We start from the raw sequence: 26,835 nt of genomic DNA, 5'->3' as shown, positions 1-26,835 counted from the left end.
AAAATTCAATTAATTGTCATGGTTAAAAGCAATACTGAACATATTTTAAATAATTTTTTCTTAAAAGTCTGAAAGTTCAAGTTCTCATTTTAACCACAGATCTTAAAATATGTAAGCAAAATGGAGAAAAGTGCTTTAACTTATTTAAATGTCCATTTCATCATTTATAACATTTGACTCTAAATTTCTACAGAAGAAGTGAAATTAAATTCATCTTTTTATCAGTGGATGCCTACCACATTGTTTGGGTTGTCACTGGCGATAAATAAAATGAATTATTTTATTTCCATAATTTTAATTTAAATGATATTTCATTTTAAATATTAATTGTTTATTTTACCTCTTATATATGTCATGGAAATTTTTTTGAGACAAGTAATATGAAATATTTGCTGCTTTTGTGGAACTGTTGTTCTAGTGTATTTAGGAAACTTGAGTTTGAAACCGTGCTCAAGCATCAAGAAAATGTATGACTTTAAGAAAAATTCTTGAAGTCTATTTTACTTCTTCTTTTGTAAGAAAGTAAATAAACAAATGAAAAATTTAATTTTGCTGAAGTTGAAATGTTACTGGATAAAATTTTCTAAAAATTCTATATTCTAAATTCTGTACTTTAAAGGTATTTTTCAAAAAATACAGGATAATGCAACTTTATAATGTGAACTATAGGTTGAAAATATTGCTTTACTACATGTCATTGTCATGTGCCTTCTAAAATTATGAAAAAACACATTGAGATAGAAATACTCATAATTATAAAACCAATTTTTTTCATTTTATATAAGTTCTTTGCCAATGTCTCATGAGTTTCTTTCCCTTTTGGGAAAGAATGAGTGAATTTTGTCCTTTCTGTTTTCAGAATTCATCCCATTATACAATGTTATTATTTTATTATCTAGAGGTACCTTGAGATAAGTAAATTATAATTCTCTAAAAGTGAATAGACTCTTTTTTTTTAGAGAGAGAGAGAGAGAGAGAGAATTTTTTAATATTTATTTTTCAGTTCTCGGCGGACACAACATCTTTGTTTGTATGTGGTGCTGAGGATCGAACCCGGGCCGCACGCATGCCAGGCGAGCGCGCTACCGCTTGAGCCACATCCCCAGTCCGTGAATAGACTCTTGATATAAAACCTCATACAAAGCAGTTTGCTGTTCATGTATTATAACAAACCAACATGAAAGACACATTAGGTACCATGCTAGCAGACTTAGTAATGTGTTTTTTTCTATAACAATTAGAAATTTTATTTATGACTGATTAACTAGATTGTTTGAATTTTCTGAAGAAATATTTGTCTTCAGAATTACAAGTAATACAGGGAAAACTAGTATGTCTCTATATATGCTTGACTCTGTGAAGAAAAGGATATTGTCTAAGATGAAAAATGATGTTCAGGTATTTACACTGTTTCTGGAGGTTTTTAAAGCCGGATCTCTTCAGTCTCTGAATTTTAGCAGTTTACTCTTAGATTTAATGAAGAACTTTCAAGTATTTTTGCATATTGTGTTTGCAGTGGACTGGAGAAATTTTACAAACTGTATGACTTCTCTGTTTGCTGTGTCTTATTTCTACTAGCTCCAGTGGCTGTTGGACAATTATGAGACAGCAGAAGGAGTGAACCTTCCCAGAAGCACTCTGTATAACCACTACCTTCGACACTGTCAAGAACACAAACTGGACCCTGTCAATGCTGCCTCTTTTGGAAAACTAATAAGGTCAATTTTTATGGGGCTGCGAACCAGGAGATTGGGCACTAGGTTAGTACTGAAAAATAAAGTCATAAACTTACTTCCCCTTTTCAAATTACAGCAGTTTTGTGAATTGTTTGAGAAAAAGTACTTGATTACAGGAATACATAAGGGAAAAATATAGATTAAGAAAAGGAAAGTCACTGAATACTACCAAGCCAGAATGATATGCTGTCCTAAACACTGAGTGAGCAAAGCTTTGAGAACATTTGATTTTCAGCCTACATAGAAATTAACTGACTCAGGAGGGTGAGGTAGGAGGATCACCAATCAAAGCCAGCCTCAGCAATTTAGAGAGGCCCTAAGCAACTTAGCAAGACCCTATCTCAAAATAAAAATTAAATGGGCTGAGAATGTAGCTCAGTGATTAAGTGCCCCTGGGTTCCATCCCTGGTACCAAAAGAAAAAAAGAAAAACATTAACTGTTAATGCAAGGCTTGCACATGATATTTTAAAAATCAATATGTGTCACTTATTTTTTTAAAAACACTGAAGGTTTAGTGTTTGACATTGTAAATAGGAGACTATCTCCTGATTTTTACAAAATTATATTTAATTATCTTTATAATAACCTTATTTGAGTAGAGAAAAAATTAAAGCTGGGTTTCACTTCATTTCATGAAGCTAGGAGCAATTAAAAGTCATTTGGTAAATTTGCAAAATATAGGCATTTGAAGTCCTCTGTGATGACATAGATCATATTTTACCTCTTATTTGCCTTTTATTTATTTGTGTTTTCTGCTCTTAATCATGAAATTATCATGTGTAGAAGTTAGAACATGGTATAGTTCAATTGTATAGAAGCCAATAATGTAAAGAAGCACTTTTCAGTTTCTGTTTTCCTTCATTTGAAAATTAATGACTATTTTTACTAATCAAAGATGATGAAAAGAATACTTAGAACTGTGGAGTTTGTTTTTGTCTTTCCATAATTTCTACATAATGGAAACAAATATTTTATATATTTAGGCAGAAATATTTGGGTGTTTTTGACTTTTTAAACTTACAGAAATTATATAAAAATATTCAACATAGAGATGCTACACTGTATAACTTTAGGTGATGTACCTTTAAATACTTATAAATAATAACCTCAGAGTTTTTTTTTTTTTTTTTTTTTTTTGGTAAAGAATTTACCAAAATAAAGAGTTTAGTAAAATAAAAAGTACCTTAGTAATTAACTTCATTATATATTAATTCCAAAGCGGGTCTTATGACCTATTTTCATGGGAAGGTCATCTAGTTTTTATGTTCCACTTCACGGAGAATTCATTCTACTTTCTATGGCCTGTTTCTGCCGTTTTCTCCTGCCAAGGTACATATTTTGGGATAGTATGTCTTGAACCCTGGCACTTTGTCGGTTTTATAAGATTTATAGGTCTGTATGCATTAGAATTCTGAATTATTCCATGATGTTGTTTTTTTTTAATGTATTTTTTATTAGTTCTAATCAGTTATGCATGACAGCAGAAAGGTCTTTGATTCATTGTACACAACTTTTAAGTAATAGTATGGCTTTTAGATTGCTGGAGGTTCAGTTCTCGCATAAATATATTTTCTTCTATCTATACTTCAAAATAGTAGTATATTTTAAACTACAGAACATGATTATCTCTTCAGACTAAAGGAACCAGTTTTCATTCCCTTGAAAAAAGCTTTTTGTTTCTTTAGTATTTTTTTAAAACCAAAATGAGGAAAATCATCATTTGGGGACCTAACCCTCTATTTCTGAATTGATAGCTCAGTAGTTACATATACTGTGCCAATATTTTGAAACTCTGGGCTTTATTCAACATTCTAATAGCTGTATTGTTGTGCTGCTTTTGTTACTGAAAAGGATTTCAATGGGTCCTATTTTGAGGCTCCATTCAAACCTTGAAACATCTTTAATAATAGAAAGGGATAAAATTGGGGTTGTTTGGGTTTGTGAATGAGTAGAATCCATGTTCTCTAAGTACATTTTACAATATTTCAGCTTTTACTTCTAATGTTCCCCCAATCCCCAACAATTATGTCTCCTGTTCCTTTTAAAATTGTGTTGTGTGTTTGCAATTGAGTTAGAATGCAAAGCCTAGAAGAATGAGGAGAAAATAAATACTATGCAAGAGTATGGGCTTAAACAAATGAGGTGTTATAAAGAGAGAGAATTATAATGTAGGAAAATTGACAGTATTAGTGGTAGGGTAAAGTCCCAAAGATTCACTCTACTATGGCATTTACTTTCTACTCCTAATCCAAGAAGTAAATCAATATAAATCATGAGGCAAACTAAATCAGCTATTTTTAAAAATTTTTTTTAGTTATACATGGGCACAATATCTTTATTTTGTTTATTTATTTTTATGTGGTGCTGAGGATCGAACCCAGGGTCTCACATGTGAGAGGTGAGTGCTCTACCTTTGAGCCACAACCCCAGCTCCAAAATCAGATATTTTTAAAAAGGAAAAAAAAGGTGAACTTTATGCCAGGAATGTTATGTATCAGTAGTATTATCTGTTGAAATTATTAGAACCAGACCACATCTTTTCTCAAGTTTGGGGGTCTAAGTAAACAACAAATAAATGAAATCACTGTATTTTTAAATAAAGGTGAATAAAAGGTACTGTTTTTTAGATCCCTTCTCCAAATCAAATTTGAGCAAAACTGACTATGGATATACTTCACTCTCCAAACCCTTTCCAGTGAATAAAAAGAACTTCCACTCCCTCCCAACCCAAGCAAAATGATGATATGTAGAAAATTGAAAAAGAACTAGATACTTCAAGAGAAACATCATTTTACTTTTCAGTTTTTCCCCATGATTAATGCCTTTTACCCCTACCTATGCTACTTGCTTTCTACCCATACCTATACTATATCCTTACCTTATACTATCTGCTATCCTTCAGTTTGTATGAAAAACACTACAAATTGTGTTTGTGGTATTTCTTGTTTGTATTTTTAGCTCTGTCTTTGGACTTTGGAGAGCAAGATCTAATTTCTGCAAGTGATTAGACTTTGTAGGCATTAAATTTTCATTTTTATTTAGCTGAAAGAGTACATATATTCAAATGACTTTTTTTTAAATTAACAATATTATTTATGTAATATGATTTTAATGTCTTCAAATGTATAGTGTTCATATAATATATGTTAATCTTGGAAGTAAAATTCTACTCTATTTTTATAAAAACTATTTAATCCACATTCCTCTTGCATTTCTTTTTCTAAATGAAAGAAAAAATTGGAAAGAGCACTGATGTCTTGCTGTATATAGACTTGTGAAAAACTATTTTCTCTTTGCAAGAATTTACATATTTAAAATGTTATTTTTGCAAGAATTTGCAAATTCCATTCAGAGCAAAACTTGTCATTTCTAATAGCAAACATGGTCTTTCTCATGAACATGGGGAAATTGTGACATTTTTATTCCAGGTGGACATTTGCCATTTTCACAGAAAAATTTCCCCATGTCTGTTGTGATATATCTTATTCAGCCTACAAAACTGATATAAATTCACTAAAACAGAGACTAATAAAATGTGTTTCAAAATAAAAAATATCATCTTGTTTTAAGTTTAAAAATACTAATGTTTCACTACAACATCCTATAATAAATTTATCTTATTTCATCATTCCTATGATAAAGAGAAAAATGTTGAACTTGTCCAAGTCTGTAGAATTTTTCTTTGTTCTTAATTTGCCACTTACAAATTCATATTTAATGTACAGTCCTTTATCCTATTAATGAATTTTTGTTGGCCAAAACTGTTTTCCCACATTAAATTACATTTAAAATATTAATTTGAAAACAAAATACTTATCTTAGGGTCTTGAACTGATTGACTCAGAATCTTATTTTGATTCTTCAGATGTTCTCACTATAAAAACATAATAGGTATCAGGAAAAGATAAATAAAAAATATATAAGATTAGTATGCTGCTTTTACCTGATTTTTCAAAATGTGAAATTAAATGGACATTCCCTGTGGTTGATACTGGTTTGACTTTGTGTTTCCAATGTTGTTCTTTTATAAAGAGGAAACTCCAAGTACCATTACTATGGAATTCGTGTCAAGCCAGATTCTCCTCTTAATCGTCTGCAAGAAGATATGCAGTATATGGCTATGAGACAACAACCCATGCAACAGAAGCAAAGGTAGACTCTGGAGTTATCATTGATATGTCAAAGCTATATATTTCTAAGTTGCTTAGATCACTTTTTTCTGAACAGAACAAATACCTAAGTGCATATGAATGTGGCTGCTGTTGACAAACTTTCACCATAGATAACTTTTAAATGTTCTAGAATTTTAATGTTCCTGTTTTCCACATTTAAAGAAAATATTTATTCTTTCATCCTTTTGGCCCTTTTTAAGTTAAGTGTAACATCCAATCCTCCGAAACTATTCAGACAGGGAAGTGAAACATAAAACACAGAAGCACACCTAAGCATATAGCAGCAGGAGAACTTGTTTCATTATCATGAGCTTCTCACTTGCTGTTCTGCATATCATTCCTTTTGACTAAGTATGAAGTCTTGCAGAATGTTTGGGACTTTAACACTTTCTTTGAGTCCAACTTTTATTAATATAGAATTGCAGATATTGGAGTCATAAGAGATATGAAGCATTCATGAATGGATGACTGGATGGATAATAGGATAATATATCTTAGGAGTGAAAAATACCTCAATCTAGTCTGGTCCCATAGCCTTTTGACAATCAAAGCATTGGCAACCCTGCTTTACGGATGAATCCCAGAAATGATTTATTTGCACAAGCCCATAATTCCGTTTCTTAGCCAAAGACTTTCTAGTCAGTCCCATGTGCCTAATATCAAAATTTAGAAAAACAAAAACAAAAAAAACCTTCCTCCTTTTACCAGCATCACTCAGCCATACCTGTAATTATTATTTTTTATTTCAACCTAACATATTGTATTCAGTAGGAAAAAAGGGGGTCTCTGCTTAAATCCTAATCCATTAATCTAGTTGACTTGGCCAGTTCTCCACATCCATACTAGTTTAATAAGAAGCACTAACTCTAAGACACTGATAGAAAAAGAATGTATCACACAGTAGTCCTTCATCTATTTAATCAGCAAACATTGAATCTCTTTTGTGTGCTAGGCATTGCATGCAGAGGATAAGACATAGTTTCTACCTTAGGTTAAAACATTAAAAGTAGAGATGTATGGGAAAATCGGGAGGGGAAAAGGAATGCAGTCTGAGACATGTTAAAATATAACTTTGGTCAAGAAACTATAAACTACAAAGTAATTTTCAGGAAACTCTGGAGAGTGAGGATTGGGAAATTTCATAGAGAAGTGCTCTTCAGTACAGAGAGACCAAGAGGAGTCAGAAAAAAAAGGGAATATTCAGGCAGAAGGAACATGTAAACAAAGTCACCTAGGGATAATATCTATGATGTCTTTAGTAAATGGCCCATGATTTAGTGAGGTTGGTATTGCAAAAGGAACATTGAAGAGATGACAGAATAGCTTACTGGGAGATGCAGTTTAGAAAGCAGTTTGGATCATATATTAAGGGATATAGTTGTATATAAAGCTAATAAGTTTGTTTTTGTACAGAACATAGCTTTGAAGCTTTTTAAGGCTTTGAAGCAAAACAATTGAACTTTGATTTTTTCTAGAGTGATGACTTTTTGATTTGGGGCAAGACATATTTAATGGGAATAGACTGGAGGTAAGGATACTTGTTAAGTGGTTTTAAACACAGTGATAATTTCCAGTGTATGTATTCCAGCCTGCAGACTCAGTTCAAGATTTGCTTTATAAAGAGGTATCTCAAGAGTTTTAGATTTTTAATTCATAAATTCTCAATTTTGTTTTTAATAGTGGATTCATATTTTTTTAAATATAGCCAATGAAATATATTAAGAAGGAGTCCAAACAATTAACAGAATGAATCATAGAGTAGAACCTTATATAGTTGAAGATAGTGTTTGAATGAGTTATAATAAACTGTTACTTATTGTCTTGGATTATAATTTTTCTCCTATTTACTAGTAGCAGCGGCTACAGCTCTTACTTGCTGATGTGATCTCTACCCTCATGCATAGCAACATTACACATTGTGGCTATAGTGAAATAAAAAAAAAAAAAGAAAAAGCTTGATTCAAAAGTAACATACTCAAAATAATTATGAGCAAAACCTTGTTAAATTATACCTAAGAGAGCTAAAACCTACTTCTTCATATGATTTAGCTTTCATGAAAATGTAGGTTTTCATAGAACATTTTTTTATAAAAAGCCTAAAATACTCAAGTAGGAGCTACAGTTTCTAAGGTCTTCTATGAAACAGATTCCAGAGCTATCAAAGTTAAGGAGCTATGAAAACCTCTGCAACCTCCATAATTGCTTTTAGAAACAGATGCAATATGTATGTATTTAGGAAGTGATATAAAATTCTCAGTAATATTAATAAATTCTACCAACTTGAATTTCTTATCATATGCTTTCTTGTGAAATAAGAGTGTTAGGTACTGAACCCTCTTTTCATTCATTTGTGTTTTTGATGATGCAAGTTTTGTATTGTAGACGGTTGCTCTTGAAATTCTGTCTTGATAAATGATTGCATTAGCGTTGTCAATTGCACAGATTTCTTTATTGAGATGAGCAGGAAGCTTCAGTTGTCTCATTGAAGGAGACTCTTCACTGACAACCTGCGTAGGCCTCAACTGAACCCAGTTACTTCATTGTGTAGAAGTACTTGGATAGAAGAGAGTTTCTCTCCTTGCATCTGGATGTAAGGGTGAAGTTAAGCATATTTGTTTAAAATGATGGAAAAAGAACTTATTGTATCATTTGTTTTATGCCTTAAACAATTAAAAATTGATGATTCCAAAAGTGAAATGATTCTATTGAATGTATTACGATTTGTATAAGAAGAAACTTACACATGATGTTAAAATGCAAGTGATATGTGAAAGGTTTAAAATATTTTATAGCAGGTACTGGTATTTAATATGGCAGAATATTCAGATTGTTTAAATGCCTTCATGATTATTGAATATATCCATGTGGGCACATCTTCCATGTTATATAGTCACATGTTTCATGTGTTCTTATAATGAAAAAATTCAAGTATATTCAGTTATTATTTTGTTAATTAAATTCAGGTGTTTAATTTGTAAATTTTTCTAGTGGATTTGGTATTAAAGTACTTTTAGAGATGTAATTATTATTATTTTATATGGTTGTATATTATCTTTAGCTCCTTTATATGCAGAATCTTATTTGAAGATTAATAGGATCATAGAGGAAATTTCCACTTATCCGCAAATCATGGAACATAGCCATGAGTCTGGAAATAAATGGAAAGTGCTTCTGACTGAAAAGCAGATGTCACACAGAGTCTGTAGTTTCATGTACTTGAAAAGAAATATCCATCCTCAAACCATTTACTTAAAATAAAGGTACAGATTAAGGCCCACTTGATTCATAGGCAACCATGGAATACGACAGCTGGCAAAGGAAGTATAAGTGGACAGGGTCTTCTGCTTACTTTTGAGTTGTTCATTACAGTAGTTTGTTGATATTCAGTGGCGAACAAATGGACCCAGGCACTCCGGTAAGCCCTTAGAGTAAGATTCTAGAGAATACAATCTAGTCTGACACAATGTAAAAACTGCTTTGCAGATTGATGGCATTTTGGGTAATTAAGAAGAGGAAGAATGTATAATTTTAATAGCTTCTGTTGAAAACATCTCTTATAAAAATAATATTTGCATTTAAATGAGGTAATCTTAAGTTCTTAAAGAGATTCACTAATGGACTAATTTGCTTTCCCTAATTTAGACAACATTAATTTAGGTTATCAAAGAACAAAAATGAGATCAGTAATTTTCAGCTCTACAAACTAAGTAAAAATGTTTGCTTCAGTTTCCTTTTAATATTTAAAAGAAGTACATGAAGAATATTGGCACTATATTTTAGTTATTCTTCCAAATCCTAGTAGCAAAAGTAGTGAAATGAAGCCAAGTGTTTTTGACAATGTGCTTGTCTGTGTTTGATTCCAGTAGCCATTCTCAAAATATTAAACTGCATTTATCATTTCTTCAACAAATATATATATCAATTGTCAGTTGCATTAGAATATGTGCATCACATCTAAAAGAGATGGCACAGGATTCTAAATGCTAGAACCTGAAAGAAGAGATGGCCTAGTCCAACTCACTCTTTTTTTTTTTTTTTTTTTTTTTGTGGTGTCAGGGATCAAACCCAGAGTCTCTTGCATGGTAGACAAGCCCTTAACCACTGAGCTAAAATTCTCAATCCTCAATCCATCCTCTTGATAAGAAAATGGAAGTCCATAAAGGGAATAACATCTGAAATCATATAACAACCTAGATACGAACCCAATTCTCTTGTCAAAGAGGTAATATAATCTATTCAGAAACATATAATATTTTTTTCATAAAATGGAAGGAGAAAACACATTTTAATGAGTATATTTCAATTAAGTTAGGAAATGTGCTACTTCCTACCTATTTGCATGGTCTCTTCACAGGAATTGAATTCTGTGAAAGAAAGAACTTTTGTGGCACTGAAGGGGAAGCCAAGAGAGGTCCTGTGAAAAGATGTTATAGCAAAACTGTTTTTGCTTTGTCTATGATTATTTGTATTTATATAAGGAGAAAGGAAGTATTATTATTATTATCATCATTATTATAAGTACTAGAGAAATAATCTTTAGGAATATTCTGGTGCTTTGGAGGAAAATGCAGCCTGGCAATTAGACAAGTTTGGCTTCTGTTTCTTTATACTCTATGCTTGTGGTTTTCAACGTTGATTAATGTTAATAGTTTATAATTATTTTCTAGACCGTGAGTTCCCTGGGATCATCACAGAGCTAAGCATCTAGGGCAAGTAAATTGGTCTGAGGCAATGAGGGTGGCAGGCATCTTTAGTGAGATGATCTGGTGCCTGTGCATTGTTGGAGACAAATAAGAAATCTTGGCATTTAAAAATGTTCAATGTGCACTGTGGTACTCCATGATGAAATGACCATATTTTCCATTAAAGTCCGGAAAATTATAAATAATCACAACTCAGTAATTTCAAACTATAGTAATTCATGTAAAGTTTGATAATAGTAACAGTCACCACTAACTTATTCTCCTGATAAGTATTTATTGAACACCTAAAATGTTCTTTTAAGTTCATACAAAGTAAAGCACTTTATCTGTAAGATCTCATTTGGCAATTATATTGTTATTTACTGATAAGGAAACTAGGTCCACTTAATTTGGGCTGCACGCAAAAAGCTCACTAATTTATTTTTTTCCTAGATAAAGATTCAGATACCTTTTTCTTTTTTTTAAAATTTATTTCTGTGTCCTGACATCAGGTAGAGCCAGATTGTCATTCTCCAAATAAAGAAGTTGGGGAGGGGTATCACTCTGGAATCTGTTTAACAGAAAGAGCCATGTGTTATTCAGCTTCTCATGGCTGTGACCAAAATATTTGACAGAAACAACTTAGAGAAATAAAGGTTTATTTTGATCTCACAGTTTCAGAGATTCTGTCCAAGGTCACAGGATACTGGACTGAGGTGAGATGGAACATCATGGTGGAAGGACATGGCATAGGAAAACTGCTCGCCTCATGGCAACTAGGAAGGAGAGAGGTAGGGAGGGAGGAAGGGGGGGAGAGAGAGAGAGAAGAGAGAGAGAGAGAATGAATAAAGGAGAGGGGAAAGTTTGAGGGAGAGGAGAGAGGAAACACACAAGCATGAGGAGCCAGGGACAAGATATAATTCACCAAGAATACACCCCCAGTGAGCTAGTTTCTCCAGCCATGCCCCACCTGGCTATAGTTGACACCTAGTAGTCTATTCAAATCACTAATCTATCATGTGGATTAATCTACTGATGAAGTTGTAAACTCTCATAATCACTTCTGACATTTTTGCATTGTCTAACACATGAATATTTGGGGGGACACTGCTAGATCTAAACCATAACAAGCCAACTGTAGGTAAAAAATGTGGCATGCATATATATTGTAGTAAGAATATATTCTTCTAGATATTTAACTGTAAATTACCTGTACTAAAAGGACACAATGAAGAAATTCATGAGATCAGGGAATCATGTCTGCCTCATCCAACATTGCATTTCAGTGCTCTATAAATATTCATTGAATTAATGAATAATCCATTCCTCTGGATCATTCATTTTCATTTTAGCCATGGGCCTCAATCTCCTTTCCCTGCTGCAGTTAATACGTTTAAGGCTTGGGCTTGTGGCTTAATGGTAGAGCACTTGCCTAGCATGAGGCACTGGGTTCTATCCCCAGCACCACATAAAAAAACTAAATAAACAAAGTAAAAGTATTGTGTCTATCTACAACTAAAAGTATTTTTAGGAAAATACATTTAAATTTAATTATTTCTCTTCTCTTTGCTCAATTATAAATCTAGAACTAATGAAGAGATACATACTCTGAAAGCTACCAACAGAATTCAAGAGAGAGAATTCTATCATTAATCAGCAAGGTTGATATTAGAAGTCATTTAGATAAATATAAATGTATATTTAAGTGTGGCATCAAAGAGTCAGTTACTGTTTTGAAAGAATGAATCTCTTCACACAGTGGTACTTTTTTCTTATCTATTCATGTTTATATCACTTGGTTCATTTTATACATCAGGTAATCTAAAGACTTTCTGGGGCAGTTTTTCAAAAGAGGTTTAAAAGAAACTTCTAGTCATAGAAAATTGTAGCCTCTTGCCCTGATTGTCAGGTCATCATTTTTACTTATTTATGCAAATCAGTGATCATGTACTTTCATATATTATGAACATAATAATGACTCTGCCTGTAGAGTTAATATTTTGCATGTGTATATTTCATCTGCTTTGAAAGGACTTTCCAAATGTTTCATTTAGTTATTGAAACTCTCTACTTGGTACAGTTGATTGAATGTGATGGTAAACATATACTACTCTTTGTCTTCCAGTGAACTGTTTCATTATCCTTGATTGTAGATTACTGACAGAATATTATGATTACAGTAGAGTTGCAAATGTCCAAGTCCTAAATAATAGCTATAGGTAACCCCATGGGGGAAGATTCCTAATAATTTTCTAAGTTTTCTGTGTCAGTGGCAGGTTTCATGCATATACTCAGCTATTAAAACATTAGAGTTTCTTTCATTTCCTAATCATTAACAACTTTAGTTCTGATTGCCCATGGAGTTGCAAGCTGTTAAAATGATCGTTTGCCTCTTACTAATTTTGAAATCCAAAGCTGTTTCTTCCTTTGATGCAGTGCAGGTCATTATCAAGAACACACCATAACTCAAGAGCATACATTTGTAAAATAAATGGGGGTAAAGGAAGGATAATACTTTTAAATACTGAAAGTTCAGGTTTTAAAGAATTCAACACAGAGGGGTTTGTTTGTTTTCAATAGAAAGAATGTTTTTATAATTTAATATTTATAAATGATTTGTAAAGAGTGCAAAGAGGCAAGAAACTATAAGTTCTGTTTCATTGCTAAAAATTTAGTTGAAATTCAACCAGAATTAAATAATGTAGAATTATCATGTTAATAGAATATTTAAAAACTTAGAGAAAAATCATTTATACTGAACCTTTTAAAAACCCTGAACTTATCGTGCCCTATGTATAGTAAATGCTCAATAAATATTTGTTAAATTCATTAAAAGTATGTTAAGATTAACTGATGGCATGATAAAATGAAAAGTTATCTTAATCATTCATTCTCCATTTAAAGATATTTATCATGTATTTCAAATTTAGTTCATGGGGGAAATAGAAAACTGATGAATTTTTTTTTTGAAAATTGGCTCTTCTCTAATGTTAATGGGTATATTTCTACAACATTGGTCTGAAGGACTCCTTACTGGGTCAAGAGGCTCCTATGGACTAGGACTGTGCATGCTGCCTAGAAAACATCTCAGAAGCATGTAATACCAGTTGCTAAGCCCCATTCTCAAAGATTTTATTAGGTAGGTCTTGAGTGAGCCTTGATATTTGAATTTTTGTATTTGAATTTTTTAGGTATTTTACATATTTAATTTATAGGTATAGGTATTTGTTTAGCCTATTGTTAATGTGGTTGTTTTTGACTCCTTGTTAAACTCCCTTCTCTTCTGGGAAGACCCAAACCTCTGAGATGACGGTAGGAGATAGAATGTTTTTCTTAAATATGGAATCAGGCAGATGAACATCCAGCCCCTTGCTGCCCAATGTTTCTGGTTTCTGGGGATTTCTTGCAAGCACTAATCCAGTGTCAAGCAATAAACTTTGAATGTGCCACTGTGTGATTCATTACTTAACAAAGAGGAAAAGCAAAAGTTAACATTACCTAGAAGCTCTTCCATACTTTCAGGCTCACACTAATGCAACCCCCTGCCCTTGCTGGTGCCATTCTTCGTAGAGCTTTTTGAACTCTGTCCCTGGAGTCTAGCATGAGTCACAATATAAGTTTCCGGTTTACAGCACTTCCACCAAGGAAATACCCATACAGTATTATCTGTGCCTGTCTTTCAATCTACTATTCATCTTTCTATCCTTATTCTTATGGTTATAATAAAAGCACTCATTTCCCAGCTCTGACTGTATTTTCTCTGTGTTTCCCTTCATCCCCACTATGTAAGAGCTTTTCTAAAGTACTGACCTATACATTTTCTCCTGGATTTGTCAGTTTATCTCCTTCTTTCCTTGTAAGCTGGCCTTGATGCATTTGCCATCTCCCACTTAATATAGTAGACCTCTAATTAGTGCTTCCCACTCAATCTTATTAAACATCATACATCAATTTTGATTCATTGTGATTTTGACTGCATATTAAAAATACAATATCTCCTACTCATAGACACTTACACTGTGTTTGATACAATGATAATGCTGTCTTCTTAAAGAAGAAGGTAATTTTGCTTGTAGGTTATAGGCTTGCTAAGCACTGTGTGCAGGTAGATTGTGGCATAGCATCTGTCCTCAGAAAACTTATTCTAAGAGGAGTATATGACATTTTTTCCCCACTTGTCCTTGGTTTCATGTCTTTAATACTAGGTGCTATATATGGCAAAGGAACATTATAAAGCACAGCTGGGCAGAGTATCATAATTACTTTATAAACTCACATTTAAACTTAGTAAGTTAAAGTCTATAGGAAATATTTTTTTTTCCCTCTTCTCCGGCGTAAACGATTCAGATTCCTTTAACTACTTTGGTTAAACTCTGTGAATTCCAAACTCCACTAACTTAAATTAAGAAACATAAACAGTTTTCAGATATATTGTTAGTGATATAAAATTTCATAGTTGAAAAAAAAGAGCTAAAATCAAATTTAAAAATAAATGAGAATAAGAAACTTCCCTAAATGAAATAAGAATGTAATCATTCAAGTCTGCTAGAACAGAATGATTAAGTAACTGCTTCCTTACACAAGTACACAAAGTACTTGGCTCACAAAGGGTTAGGGTTAGGGTTAGTATTAAGAGAAAAAATGCAGAAAAAACATTAGATTTTTCATAAATGACACTTCTAACACATCTTCCATCGTCTTTGGTATGGTCCTGAATGGGGGAGGGGGGAACTTTCCAGAAGATTTTTCTATTCAATAAAAGAGTAGGTTTAAATGTCTGGCATAACTTCTTTATGCAAATTTTAAAAAATACACAGTGAATCTCACCATTATGTATATCCACAAGAAATTACTTAAAAGAAATAACTATGGGTAAAATGACAGAAATATCAATAGAGGAAAGGGAGCAAATGGTGGGGAGAGAGAAAAGGAAGGAGAGGTACTGCATTCCTAAGTTAGAACAAGATATATTCCATGCTTGTGGAATTATGTCAAAATGGATTTTACTGTCATGTATAACTAAAAGAACCAATAAATAAAAGAGTATATTTTTATATATTAGAAAGTACCAACTAATATTTTGTTGTTGAGGAGGTCATCCCTAAAGTTATAACCATAGAATGAGATGAGTTGTACCATTTTCACCCGGCTCATCTTTGACTTATCTTTGCTTTCCATAGTTGTTTGTCAGCTACTGTAACATAAAAAATAAATGTCAATATCACTATGAGAAACTTTGAAATTTTCATGAAAGTTTCATTTTTCTAAGTTATAATTGATAACATGCAAGTCTGAATCATTTCCTAAGTAGCCTGAGCATTATTTGTGCGATGCTTCACCAGATCCATTCATTTCATACCTGTTGTCAGAGTACAGACATCTCTAAGTATATAGTAATCACAAGTTAGGGGCACTGATATTTACAATAACTTCACACTATTGATGTAGTTGAATTTTGGTTTAAACAAGGGTTAAGTAGGTGGTGAGAATATCTAGTTCTTATGTTTATAAACACAGTTGAAAATAGCAATAAAGGAAGGACAAATATGATAATGGGAATGAAGCTATTTCTAGGTGATAAGTTTATTGTAGATTATTTAAAAATTCTTTTCTCTCATTTCTAAAATGAAGAAAAATACTTACAATCTGAGAAAAGAAGAAATTAGAGCTGCCGCTTACTTATTTTATGTACACTTGTCCTAGAAGACTTGCCTGAGATGTTTTATATATGATTTTTCTCTTCTAAAAAGTTTTTTTTTCTTTTTCTGCTTGCTGCTGATGTACATTTTTTTCTATTTTAGCAATATGAAAAGCACATAAGGTCATATAAATAAGATCTAAAGATAAATACACGCTGTAGCTGACTTTTTTCTTTTATTTTGGTAAACTAGGTTTGTAGATGTATTATTGCATGTATTTTGCTGCAAAAGGATGCACATAGTCTTTGTATTTGCAAATGTGGATAAGAGTCTAGAGAAATGAATGTGTTGAGATGCATATGAGATTTTAGGAAATATGAAAACAGTATGATGAGATTTATAGACTGATTATATTTATAAATACTAATAAGTTGAAAGCCACTCATCAACATTTTTTAGGTCCCAGTAGGCTCCTAGATCTTAGTTCAAATTCAAGTTCCAGTGTATTAAAAATGTTTCTAACTTGATCCATTGGCCTCTAAAAGTTTTCAAAATATGTACTAATACTAGAAGCCTGGACATCTGCTGTTGCCATCCATAGAAATACCTCATAATTCTTTCATTCTTATGTAAATTTCTGGATTTTCAAACATGGTTCCTTTTCCTGTTATTCTTTCCCCTTTGTTCTTTTCACTATTCGGGAAAAAATGCCTACATCCTAACTTTATGAAATTGTTAAGGGAAAAAAATTCCTACAACTATCATGAGACATTAAAGATAAATTACAACTGAATGCCTTGGAGTTCGAGATAGTACAAAAAAGTAAGGAATAATTGTTTTTTTCCATCTAATATTTTTAGGTACAAGCCTATGCAGAAAGTGGATGGGGTTGCAGATGGTTTCACAGGAAGTGGTCAACAGACAGGCACATCTGTTGAGCAAACTGTAATTGCCCAAAGTCAACATCATCAACAGTTTTTAGGTATGTTAAGGTGTACTGCCTATTAGTTGCTCTTGGGATTTTGAAGAGAACAATAATTCTTTTCTCCCAGTACAATGTCCGTTACAGATGTTAATTACATAGAAAGATTGTTTTGGTGTTGAAACTATGTACATCATATAGTTCTAGTTCATCTCTACTTTCCCACTTGAACTTTATTTTTAAAAGTCTTGAGCAAAGTAGGACTTTGAAATGCATAATCCATTAAAGGCTATAAAAGTATTTTCCAGAATTTATATTAATTGTCTTATGTTATTAAAATTATGCTTTGTTTACTTGCAGTAGTTATTTCAAGGACCAAAAAGAATTCTCTTTTTCTGTGTACAAAGTTGTATTTGCAGACAGTATTAGATTAGAAGAAAATTGTATTAAACTTTAAAAAAGTAATTCATTCTTTTACATTGATCCTAGTACTTTCTATTTTTGTAATTTTTAGATAGTGTCTATGTTTCTTGTTATTGAAAGAATTAGGAAGTAGAACTACAACGTTTTACATATTACTGCCATAGCCTAAGAGCAAAAGTAGCAGTTAAATTTAATGCAGAATTCTTCTGGAGATGAGCATGCACAGTGTTCATACAACATATCAACTTGCATAGATGCAGTCAGAGAGTGTGTGTGCCTATGTGTGTGTATATATGTATCCATATGCACTTTCCAACAAAGACAACTGGAAGAGATTCTCAAATTGGAATAATTACTGAAGTTGAAAATATGGCAGTATTTCCCAAATTAAAGTCCTCAGATATAGTCTTGTGGACCCTTGAGCTTTCAATTAATTTCAAATAATGTCAAAAAATAATGAAATCATGTCCTGAATTTTGCCTAAAAGCTAAAACTAAATACAGTTCTGCAGTTTTACTTGCCACATTTATATTTGAGTTTATGATAAAGCAAGCACCAAAGTGTATTTACGATAATTGTCCAGAGCTAATGAAAAAAAAAAAAACAACAAAAAGAACAGAAAGAGACTATGTAAATTATGCCTTCCTCTCAACGGAAGGCTAAATCATGCCCCTATTCTCTTTGTGGAGGCAAGTTTCACAGTCATTTGAATGCAGAAGAATAATGGGCGAAGTACCAATCATGTAATATATGTTGGAATAGGCCTATCAAATGCAAAAAGTCCTGTACTGCAACAGCCGATCCCATGTTGATGTTACAAGAGGTAATTTAGTTATAGGACAATAGTATCATCCATTACATCAAATTAATGTTGTTAAATTTAACTTTATTTTTATGGTTTTCTTTGTATTTCATAACTCTCTTGGCTTCTGATTATATTATCTGAACATAATAAATTTAAGGCTACATTTATTTTTGTGCAGTTAAGTAGCATGATAATGAAAATAACTAAATTTGGTACCAGCAAGCTTGAAATATTTTCTTTTAATAGAGGCCTGGGCTGTAGGATTTCTGATATAACTGGAGTGAAAATTTGATTTCTAAAAATTCCTATGTGTGTACCCTCTATTCTTATATTTTGTGCTGATCATGTTGTTAAGTTTTGCTTGCAAAATATTAATTTGAAAAGTCCTTGTTCTTTGGCCCTCTGACCTAATTTTTTTTTTCTTTTTAGTCTTCTGAAATTTTTCCTCATTAATCTGTAATTGACACTATCCACAGAAGCTTTTTTCTGTTATGTTGTCATGGTAACAGATGCATCTCGAGCACTTCCAGAGTTTGGAGAAGTTGAAATCTCTTCTCTGCCAGATGGTACTACCTTTGAGGATATCAAGTCACTGCAGAGTCTTTATCGAGAGCACTGTGAGGTAAGTCTTTTCAAACGTGGTATGAACATGCGCTAAGTTTTGCCAGAAACTTTGTTAAAGCAAAATAATCAAGCTTTTTCCTAGAGTACACATGAAGTTAGTACTAATTCTTTTGAGCATTTCTTTGAGCACTAATAAATTCATTTTTCTTCTTTCTTGTCTCAGAGTTGAGAGGTGAGGAATGCAGGAAAGTGAGAGTACATTTTATTCTCCATTTCTTAAGCCTATCCTAATCTGAATCCTTTGATGCAGCAATTCCACTTCTAGGTATTTATCCTACAAAAATACTTACATATGGGTGACAAGACAAGTGTACAGGGAATTTGCTGCATTATTCTTTTTAATTTAAAAGGTTGGCTATATCTAATACGGAACTAGATAAAAATCTGGTACTGTACAGCCAGAGAACAGACAACTCTAAATATACTAAAATGGAACAAGTGCCAGGATTTAATGTTAAAGGAAAAATCATAGTGTAAAACTATATGTAGCATATTTTCTTTTAAGTTCTTTCTCCAGAAAGACAAGAGAATGTTAATAGTGATTGTCTTTATAAAGGAAACCAAGTGACTGGGAATCAGAAGACTGATTTTTTTAGTGTGTCCTTTATCCTTTTGAATTTGACACCATGGTGTATTTCTATTAAAAATGATTTCTAGAAATGTTCAATAAAGCACTTCAGGTTTTCCTTCGAGGGAGCATGAGGCTCTAATTTTGTTTCATTTTTTGGGGTCAATTAAGTTTCTCTTGGTGTTTTTGATCCCTGTTCCTATTGTCCTTCCCACATGATGTAGTCTAGAAGGTGAGCTCTCTGCATGCCAGCATATTAATAAATCTGCAGCTCACCTGGTAGGGAAGGCATCATGGATTACAGAGTTTTCTTAAGTGCTTCTTCTTTTGGAAGAGGATTCTATTTAGAATTTAAATAGCTGTATTCCAAGGATATTTGTTATTTGCTTAAAAGTTGAAGATTATCCGTTGAATATCTGGGATAGTCCTCCTGACTGCTGACAATGCAATGTGCAGTAAGAAGTTTCAGCTTATAACACTCACAGATTTTTTTTCCCACTCCAGAAATAAGAATTGCTTGGGTGAATCGAAGTATTCGTCAAGGATGCTAAGTTATTGACAACCAGGGTGAATTCTCTCCATATTAGCAGAGTATGTGCCAGAAATGTTCTTCAGTATTCCCTACCAGTTCCCAACATTTCTTTGCATGATGAAAGCTACTTAGTGTCATTTACCTTTGACTGCTGTGCTTTCGCCAAGATGAGAAAATTTCTGGATTATCCTTATATACATGGGGAAAAATTCTTTCTACAGCTGTCATCCAATTCAATGAAAGTTTGTGTACAATTTTTTCTAAACAAGTTTTTGTTTCTCTGTGCTCAAATGAACACTGCTTTAAGCAACCAGCCTGTAAAAATATAGTTTGAATTTTTAAAAAAAGTTTCTCATATTTATTCAGAATGTAAGTTTGAGCATAAATATACAGTAAGATTATTTACTTCCTAAAGAATTGCAGTATGATTATTCTAAGTAAGAGACTCCTCCATTAAGGTGAAAATATGTTTTGGATTATAAAGCTTTCATGAACATACCAATTGTCAGGAATAAATGTACTCTGCATGAAGAGATAGGACATGTATAGTAATTAATCTGTGTGGGAAATGATGGCCCATAAAATAATCCCTATTCATTTCAAAGTCACAAGTGTCTGTGCCACTTTTCATGGGGTGGGTGGTGTACATAGAAAAGAAATACTCTAATTATTTTTCCTCTCAGACTTTTACATTTTTGAAATACAGCTCCCTAAATCTCATGTCCAATCCTGTAAATAATCCTTTGCCCTAAGGCAGTGAAATATGAATTATTTTAATTTATATCTTAAAGTGGGTGGACAAATAATAAAATGTTTTATTCATTTGTAAAACTGCCTCAAATGAGGTTGATGTTGATGTCCTTTTCAAAAGAGTTATTTGAGATTATTTAATTCAAGGATATATTGAATACAAGATGCATTGAACCCCTTTATTTTGCCTTACTTTATTGCACATTTCCTACAGTTTATATTTTTAAAGAAAGAGTAATAATCCTACTTTGCTTATTATTTGGAATTCTCATAATTTGTTTATCAAAGATTTTATAAATGTCACTAGTTTTGTTATATAAGGAGCAAGTACAATTTTCTACACAATTTGCTCCAGCTATATGTTTTTCTTTTAACATATACATAGATAGTGTTCTTACAACAGTCTCATAGTAGAGGTATGTAAAATATAATAGCTGCTTCACACTTAGAGATATCTCTTGGTATGCCTAAACTGCATTTTTGGAAAGCAACTATAATAATTTGCTTTTGGAGAAAGTTTTTATTTTTGTTTGGGCTAAGGGACATCTGTATGTCCTTTATTTTTAGGGCTTGTTTTAATTTTTACTAACTTTTTTTTTTTTTTGAGATGTGGTCTTGCTGTTTCCCAGAGTGGTCTTGAACTTGCAATTCTCCTTTCTCAGCCTGCTTAGTAATTGGGAATACAGACAAATGCTACCACTCCCTGCTCAAAGCTCAGTTTTATATTTCTGAATGTTGCTGAGGAATGTATTGACTTCATTTTCACTGTCCAACTAACTACTTGCAGCATTCCCTACTCATTCCCAAAAGAGTAACTCTAAACAGATTTTTTTTTTTTAATATTTGAGTTAGCCTTAGGTTTTTAAGTCAGCTATTCTGTGTATCATGTATAGGGCTATCGCTACATAAATAGCACCATTCTATAATTATTAAATTATAGAATATAAATTATTGTTCTTTTTGCCCAAAATATTCAGACAGACTCTACTTGGCCCATTTTCTCTGCCTTCCGTGAATTTTGAAGATCTTGATGGGGCTCTTTTACGTATTCTGGTTCTCAATTTTTGATGACTCCACATTATACATGCATATAAGTTACCTCTGTCTTTAAAGGCTCAAAATATTCACAGAATCGTGTGTCTTTTCATAAATAAGTGTCCTTTTGGACATTCATATGCATAAGCACGACAATAATTTATAAATTAATTGTAATGGTAGAGTGAGATTAAATCTGGTCATCATCATAGTTAATAGAAAAAGTAATATATTTTAGCATCATTTAATAAAAAGCACGAAGAAAATAAAGAAAAGGAAAATTCCTTGATGCATCTGGAAAATGGTTCTAAAAACTAAAATTAAGGAGAAAATGAAGGTGAGGACCCTTGGGATAAAAAGGGGTTAGTCTTAAAGCTGCTCTCTACAGGAAGTGTGCAGAGATGGGTTAGATTCTTTGATGTTAAAGGGAAAGCATTGTGTGACCAAAGGAGGGTGCTTCTTGTATCCTTTTCTACCCAGTTAGGTGCCATCCTCTGAAGGCCTGATGACTGTATACTTTGTTAAAGCCTCTCTCTGGCTAGGAACATCCTGGTCAGTGGCCTTAGAAGAGTTAATTCAACCCTAACTCCATTTTCCATAGAGAAGCACCTCTGCACTCTTGTGCCCCATTGATGACCGGTCCTAGCCAAAGAGGACAAATGTGAATTGATCACTTGCTATACTGTTCCTGGTCTGAGAATAGATAGAGGCAGAAGGAAGCAGCAGGTAAGGGAACAAAAGAAAAATAAGGAAGAAAATGGAGAAAAGAAAAACAAGCATAAAAATGGAGAAGAAAAGAAAGGTGAAAGCGAGGCTAGGATATGATGCCATTATAGAAGGAATACAAGTTATCCTGCTTAATTTTACAAGAGTTATTTTTCCTTTCATTTTCTAGTTAATCACTTTGTTTACTTCCATTGGTAAAATTTAGTTCAGTTTCACTATTTGTTAACTTATGAACCCAATGAGATATTTACCATATAAAGTCTCATTAGGCTCTTTCACCTACCCGGTAAGTAATATTGTGAGGTAATACTGATACCATTTTGTTTTATAGGCAATATTGGATGTTGTTGTGAATCTTCAATTTAGCTTGATAGAAAAATTGTGGCAAACATTCTGGCGCTATTCTCCCTCTACTCCAACTGATGGCACTACTATTACCGAATCAAGGTCAGAATCAATATGCTTTTCCAATTCATTTTCATGAGTGAGTAGGTGTTACAGCTAATGAATTAGAGATATGTATACCAGTTGTGAACCTTACTGATAAAATAAAGTGAATAGATTAATGTTTTGGCCATCCTAGAAATAAACCACAAACTGCTCTCTTGAGGTTTCAGTGTGTGTGTATATATATATTTATACACACACACATATAGCTCCCATTTTTATTGATATGGGGGACTACAGTAGAGCTATTTCATCCTCATGAAATTGCTATCATATCTGCCTTTCAGACCATCAGAAAATTTTAATGTGTATAGGCAGCTCTGGGGGAATATATATATATATATATATATATATATATATATATATCCAGCCATATGGCACCAGTACAGTGGTGGTATAGTTCTAACCTCAGTAATATTTGATAAACTATTTTTAAAGTCCATTTTCTTTTTTATCCTCATTTGCCATCTATTCATTTGCTACATTTATTCACACCAGCAATCTGAGTGAAATAGAAAGTCGACTACCGAAAGCAAAGCTGATAACTCTGTGCAAACGTGAGTCTATTCTGAAATGGATGTGTAACTGTGACCATGGGATGTACCAGGCTTTGGTGGAGATTCTCATCCCAGACGTCCTTAGACCTATTCCTAGTAAGTTAAATGCAGACAACTACAGATGCTTTTGTTCTGATACATTCCACCCAGGAAGTTTGGGGAAGTGACATTGCAATCTGGAATGATCCTAATTTTTATTTAAATTTGTCAAATAGAAAACATGCAACAGAGAATATTGCATGAAAGCAGCCTAGAGCAAAACTGTAGCAAAAGGGGAAAATGATCTGTTTTCCAATCTTTAACTTTCTTTTTGATTAAAAAAGTCAACCTAGAGATGTGCCAGCCCCTATAAACTAATTGTAAGAACACTCCCATTTCAGGCAACCATGAAAAATTATTTTACTCAAGGACAAGTTCCCCTTCATATAGCAAAAAATTGCTAAAATCTGTAATTGCAGATCAGTCCCTTCCATAGTTACCTTTGATGTGAAATGAATTTATCTTGGTCTTCAGTGAAGTTTAATTTCTTAAAAAAAGCATTTTCTTCGTCACCTACATCATGTTAAGAACTATAGACTTGGTTCCTATTAACAATAATGGTTAACTGGTATTTTAAGAGAAAAATCTATGTAACTACACAAGCATTGTATTTCCACTATAAAGCAAGTAGGAATTACATAGATAGCTTAGATTACCTTTTTAAATGATGGTGCTTTTTAAACTGCCTTGTTACAAACAAAGCTATTTTCTCCAATGATTAGTAAAAATGCTATTACAGATACTGATAGAAGCAGTTGAAACTATTTTTTGCCTGCATCAGTATAAGCATATAATGGTGATCCTTTACTTTTAAAGAAATGGTACGGTTTCCACTATTCCCTGACATTAATAAAGTAAAAGCATTCTTTTGGCTTGTGAAATTGGCGATTAAGTATGCACTTCAAGTACACTGTTCACAGATGATTTTTGTTAATTTTTTTAAGAAAGCATATAAATGTAGTAGAAGAAAAGGGAAAGATGTTATATGTTTATACTTCTCCCCCTAAATATGACAGACAACAAAAAGAGGTATGAATTCCCCACCACCTTAAAGTAGATGCTTAGATATATTTACATATAATATCAATGAACACCCTTATAAATTTATGAAGTAATAAGTGAAAACAGAAGAAATCCACTGACATCGTCCCCAATTTTTATAAATTGCCAATGTGTTTCTTATTATCTGCACCAAGCTTCCTGACTAAAGAGTGATGAAAAGTGATATTGTCATGAAAAAATTTCACTATGTAAATTCTTTACTGGTTTATGCTCCAGAATCTGATTCCCTTGTTTCTCTCCTGCTCCCTGTGCTCTGGGTGATTATCTCTAGAGATGTTTAAGAGAAGCTGCATAGGGTAGGCGCATTAGCCTATAATATCTTACTGCTAATATACACTTTTCCTCATGAAATACAAGAAGACATGGTAGTGAGTGCTTTCTTTTTTGAGGCAAATCAACATCAATATTCATTAAATTGTTTTGAAATATTTTGTTTCTGTACTAGCATCATAAGACTTTGTGACCTTAACAGTGCTCTAATTTAAGTCATGTATCAATTTTAGTTGACTTTAAGTCTTAGAATTTTAAGTACACAATACAATTGTCCTTTGTCTTGCAAATTTTGATTTGAAAAACAGTTTATTCTGTATTTGGTCTCTACACTTAGCAGAAAACTGAATAACTTCTCTGAAATTATGAAATGTATTTCATGTACCATCCTACCAAATTTAATTCCCGTTCTGCAATGAGGCTTAACAAAATTAAACTTCAAACACAATTTAAATATCTGTCTTCTAATTGTATGAATTTGAATACTAACCTTGAGTAGGTTGAGACAAGTTAGTTTTGGAATAAATTTTAAATTTCAAGCCATATATTCATTGTAAGTCTTAAAGTTGTTGGAATCAGTCTATACAATTTTGATCTTACGTGAATCCCTATACAGCAAGCAAACTTAATTTTATATTTAAAAAATTGTATTTTCCTGGCTACTAGTACTTCACTCTACCATTTTCTGTCCAGATGGGATTTCTTTTATTAACCAAAAAAAATAAAAAAGTCTGCACATCACACTAATTTAAAGTCAGCTTGAAGCTACTGTATTCTAAAATACATTTATCTGAAAATGAAAAAAATAAGTATAAAATATTGTATAAGAACTCAACTGGCCATACTTAAATGTGCTATTATGAATATAATTAAAGGCGACCTAGAATGTCATTTAGTACAAAAACAGTAAAACCTTAAAATTATTTAAAATACATGGGCTGGGGTTGTGTCTCAGAGGTAGAGAGCTCACCTGGTATGCATGATGCACTGGGTTTGATCCTCAGTATCACATAAAAATAAAATAAAGGTATTGTGTTCACCTACAACTAAAAAATAAAATTTAAAAACTTATTTAAAATACAGAGTACATATTTTTATTTTATTATCTTCTTCACATAAAGTTTGTATAGATAAAATAAGGCCCATATAAATTTTTTAAAATAATATATAGAGAGTCTCATATTTTTAGATTAAATAAATATTAAATATTAATAGTAGGAAACATGGAAAATGCAAATTGCCAAATTGAATCGTGAACAAAATTTTACTGAGTTTCAAAAGGTTGTTAAGGTTTTTTCACTCTCTTTCATTTCCATTCATGCCTGCACTCCATGGTTCTAGTACATAGCACAACAGAAAGATATTTTTCTTTCTTTTTTTGGCTAATGTGGGAAACTTTTGAGATTTCAAAAGATCAGTTCTCAAGAAATTTCTGATTCAGAGTTTCCAATTCTCATGGTTAAAAGTCCACACTTCTTGAGTGTTTTCCTAATCAAAATTTAGGTCATTTCAGTCTCTTCTGTCATTTGACCATTAAATAGATCTTTTTAAAATACTTAGTTGTTTTTTTTTTTATTGGAATAGAAAACTTTATATCCTTTGCAAATAATTTAAGTGAGTCAAAATATTTTTAAAATCTATTTTTACAAAGGTAATAGAGCACAGAAAGAAAAATCAAATAATTTAATCCTATCATTGATGTTATATTCTTGGGAGCAGTTGGCCAAAAATGTAACTTCTTAATTTCTAATAGTAGACTATAATATTTTATATCTACCATATAGTAGGAAACATGCAGAAATTAATTTTATGTTCTGAGTTCTTGAAGCATTTATTCATTAAATA

At 32.3% G+C, this 26,835-nt stretch overlaps 1 protein-coding gene across 1 annotated transcript in view; it reads left to right on the top strand.

Annotated features, from left to right (window-relative positions):
* Window positions 1–25,535, top strand: part of LOC124076285 (transcription factor RFX3-like) — a 71,575-nt gene extending 46,040 nt beyond the window's left edge. Inside the window, 6 exon segments of the mRNA XM_046420132.2 lie at window positions 1,579–1,760; window positions 5,770–5,889; window positions 17,091–17,212; window positions 18,890–19,002; window positions 22,947–23,062; window positions 23,561–25,535. Coding sequence (XP_046276088.2) covers window positions 1,579–1,760; window positions 5,770–5,889; window positions 17,091–17,212; window positions 18,890–19,002; window positions 22,947–23,062; window positions 23,561–23,786 — 879 coding nt within the window. The 3' untranslated portion in view covers window positions 23,787–25,535.
* Window positions 25,536–26,835: the final 1,300 nt, after the last annotated feature.

This window comes from Marmota monax, unplaced genomic scaffold (genome assembly GCF_021218885.2).
Source record: "Marmota monax isolate L192 unplaced genomic scaffold, Marmota_monax_Labrador192_F-V1.1 WCK01_AAM20220418_F8-fsc01309, whole genome shotgun sequence".
NCBI classification, from domain to species: Eukaryota; Metazoa; Chordata; class Mammalia; order Rodentia; family Sciuridae; genus Marmota; species Marmota monax.
The sequence above is the reverse complement of the archived record's forward strand: the minus strand, read 5'-3'. Positions and strand labels throughout refer to the sequence as shown.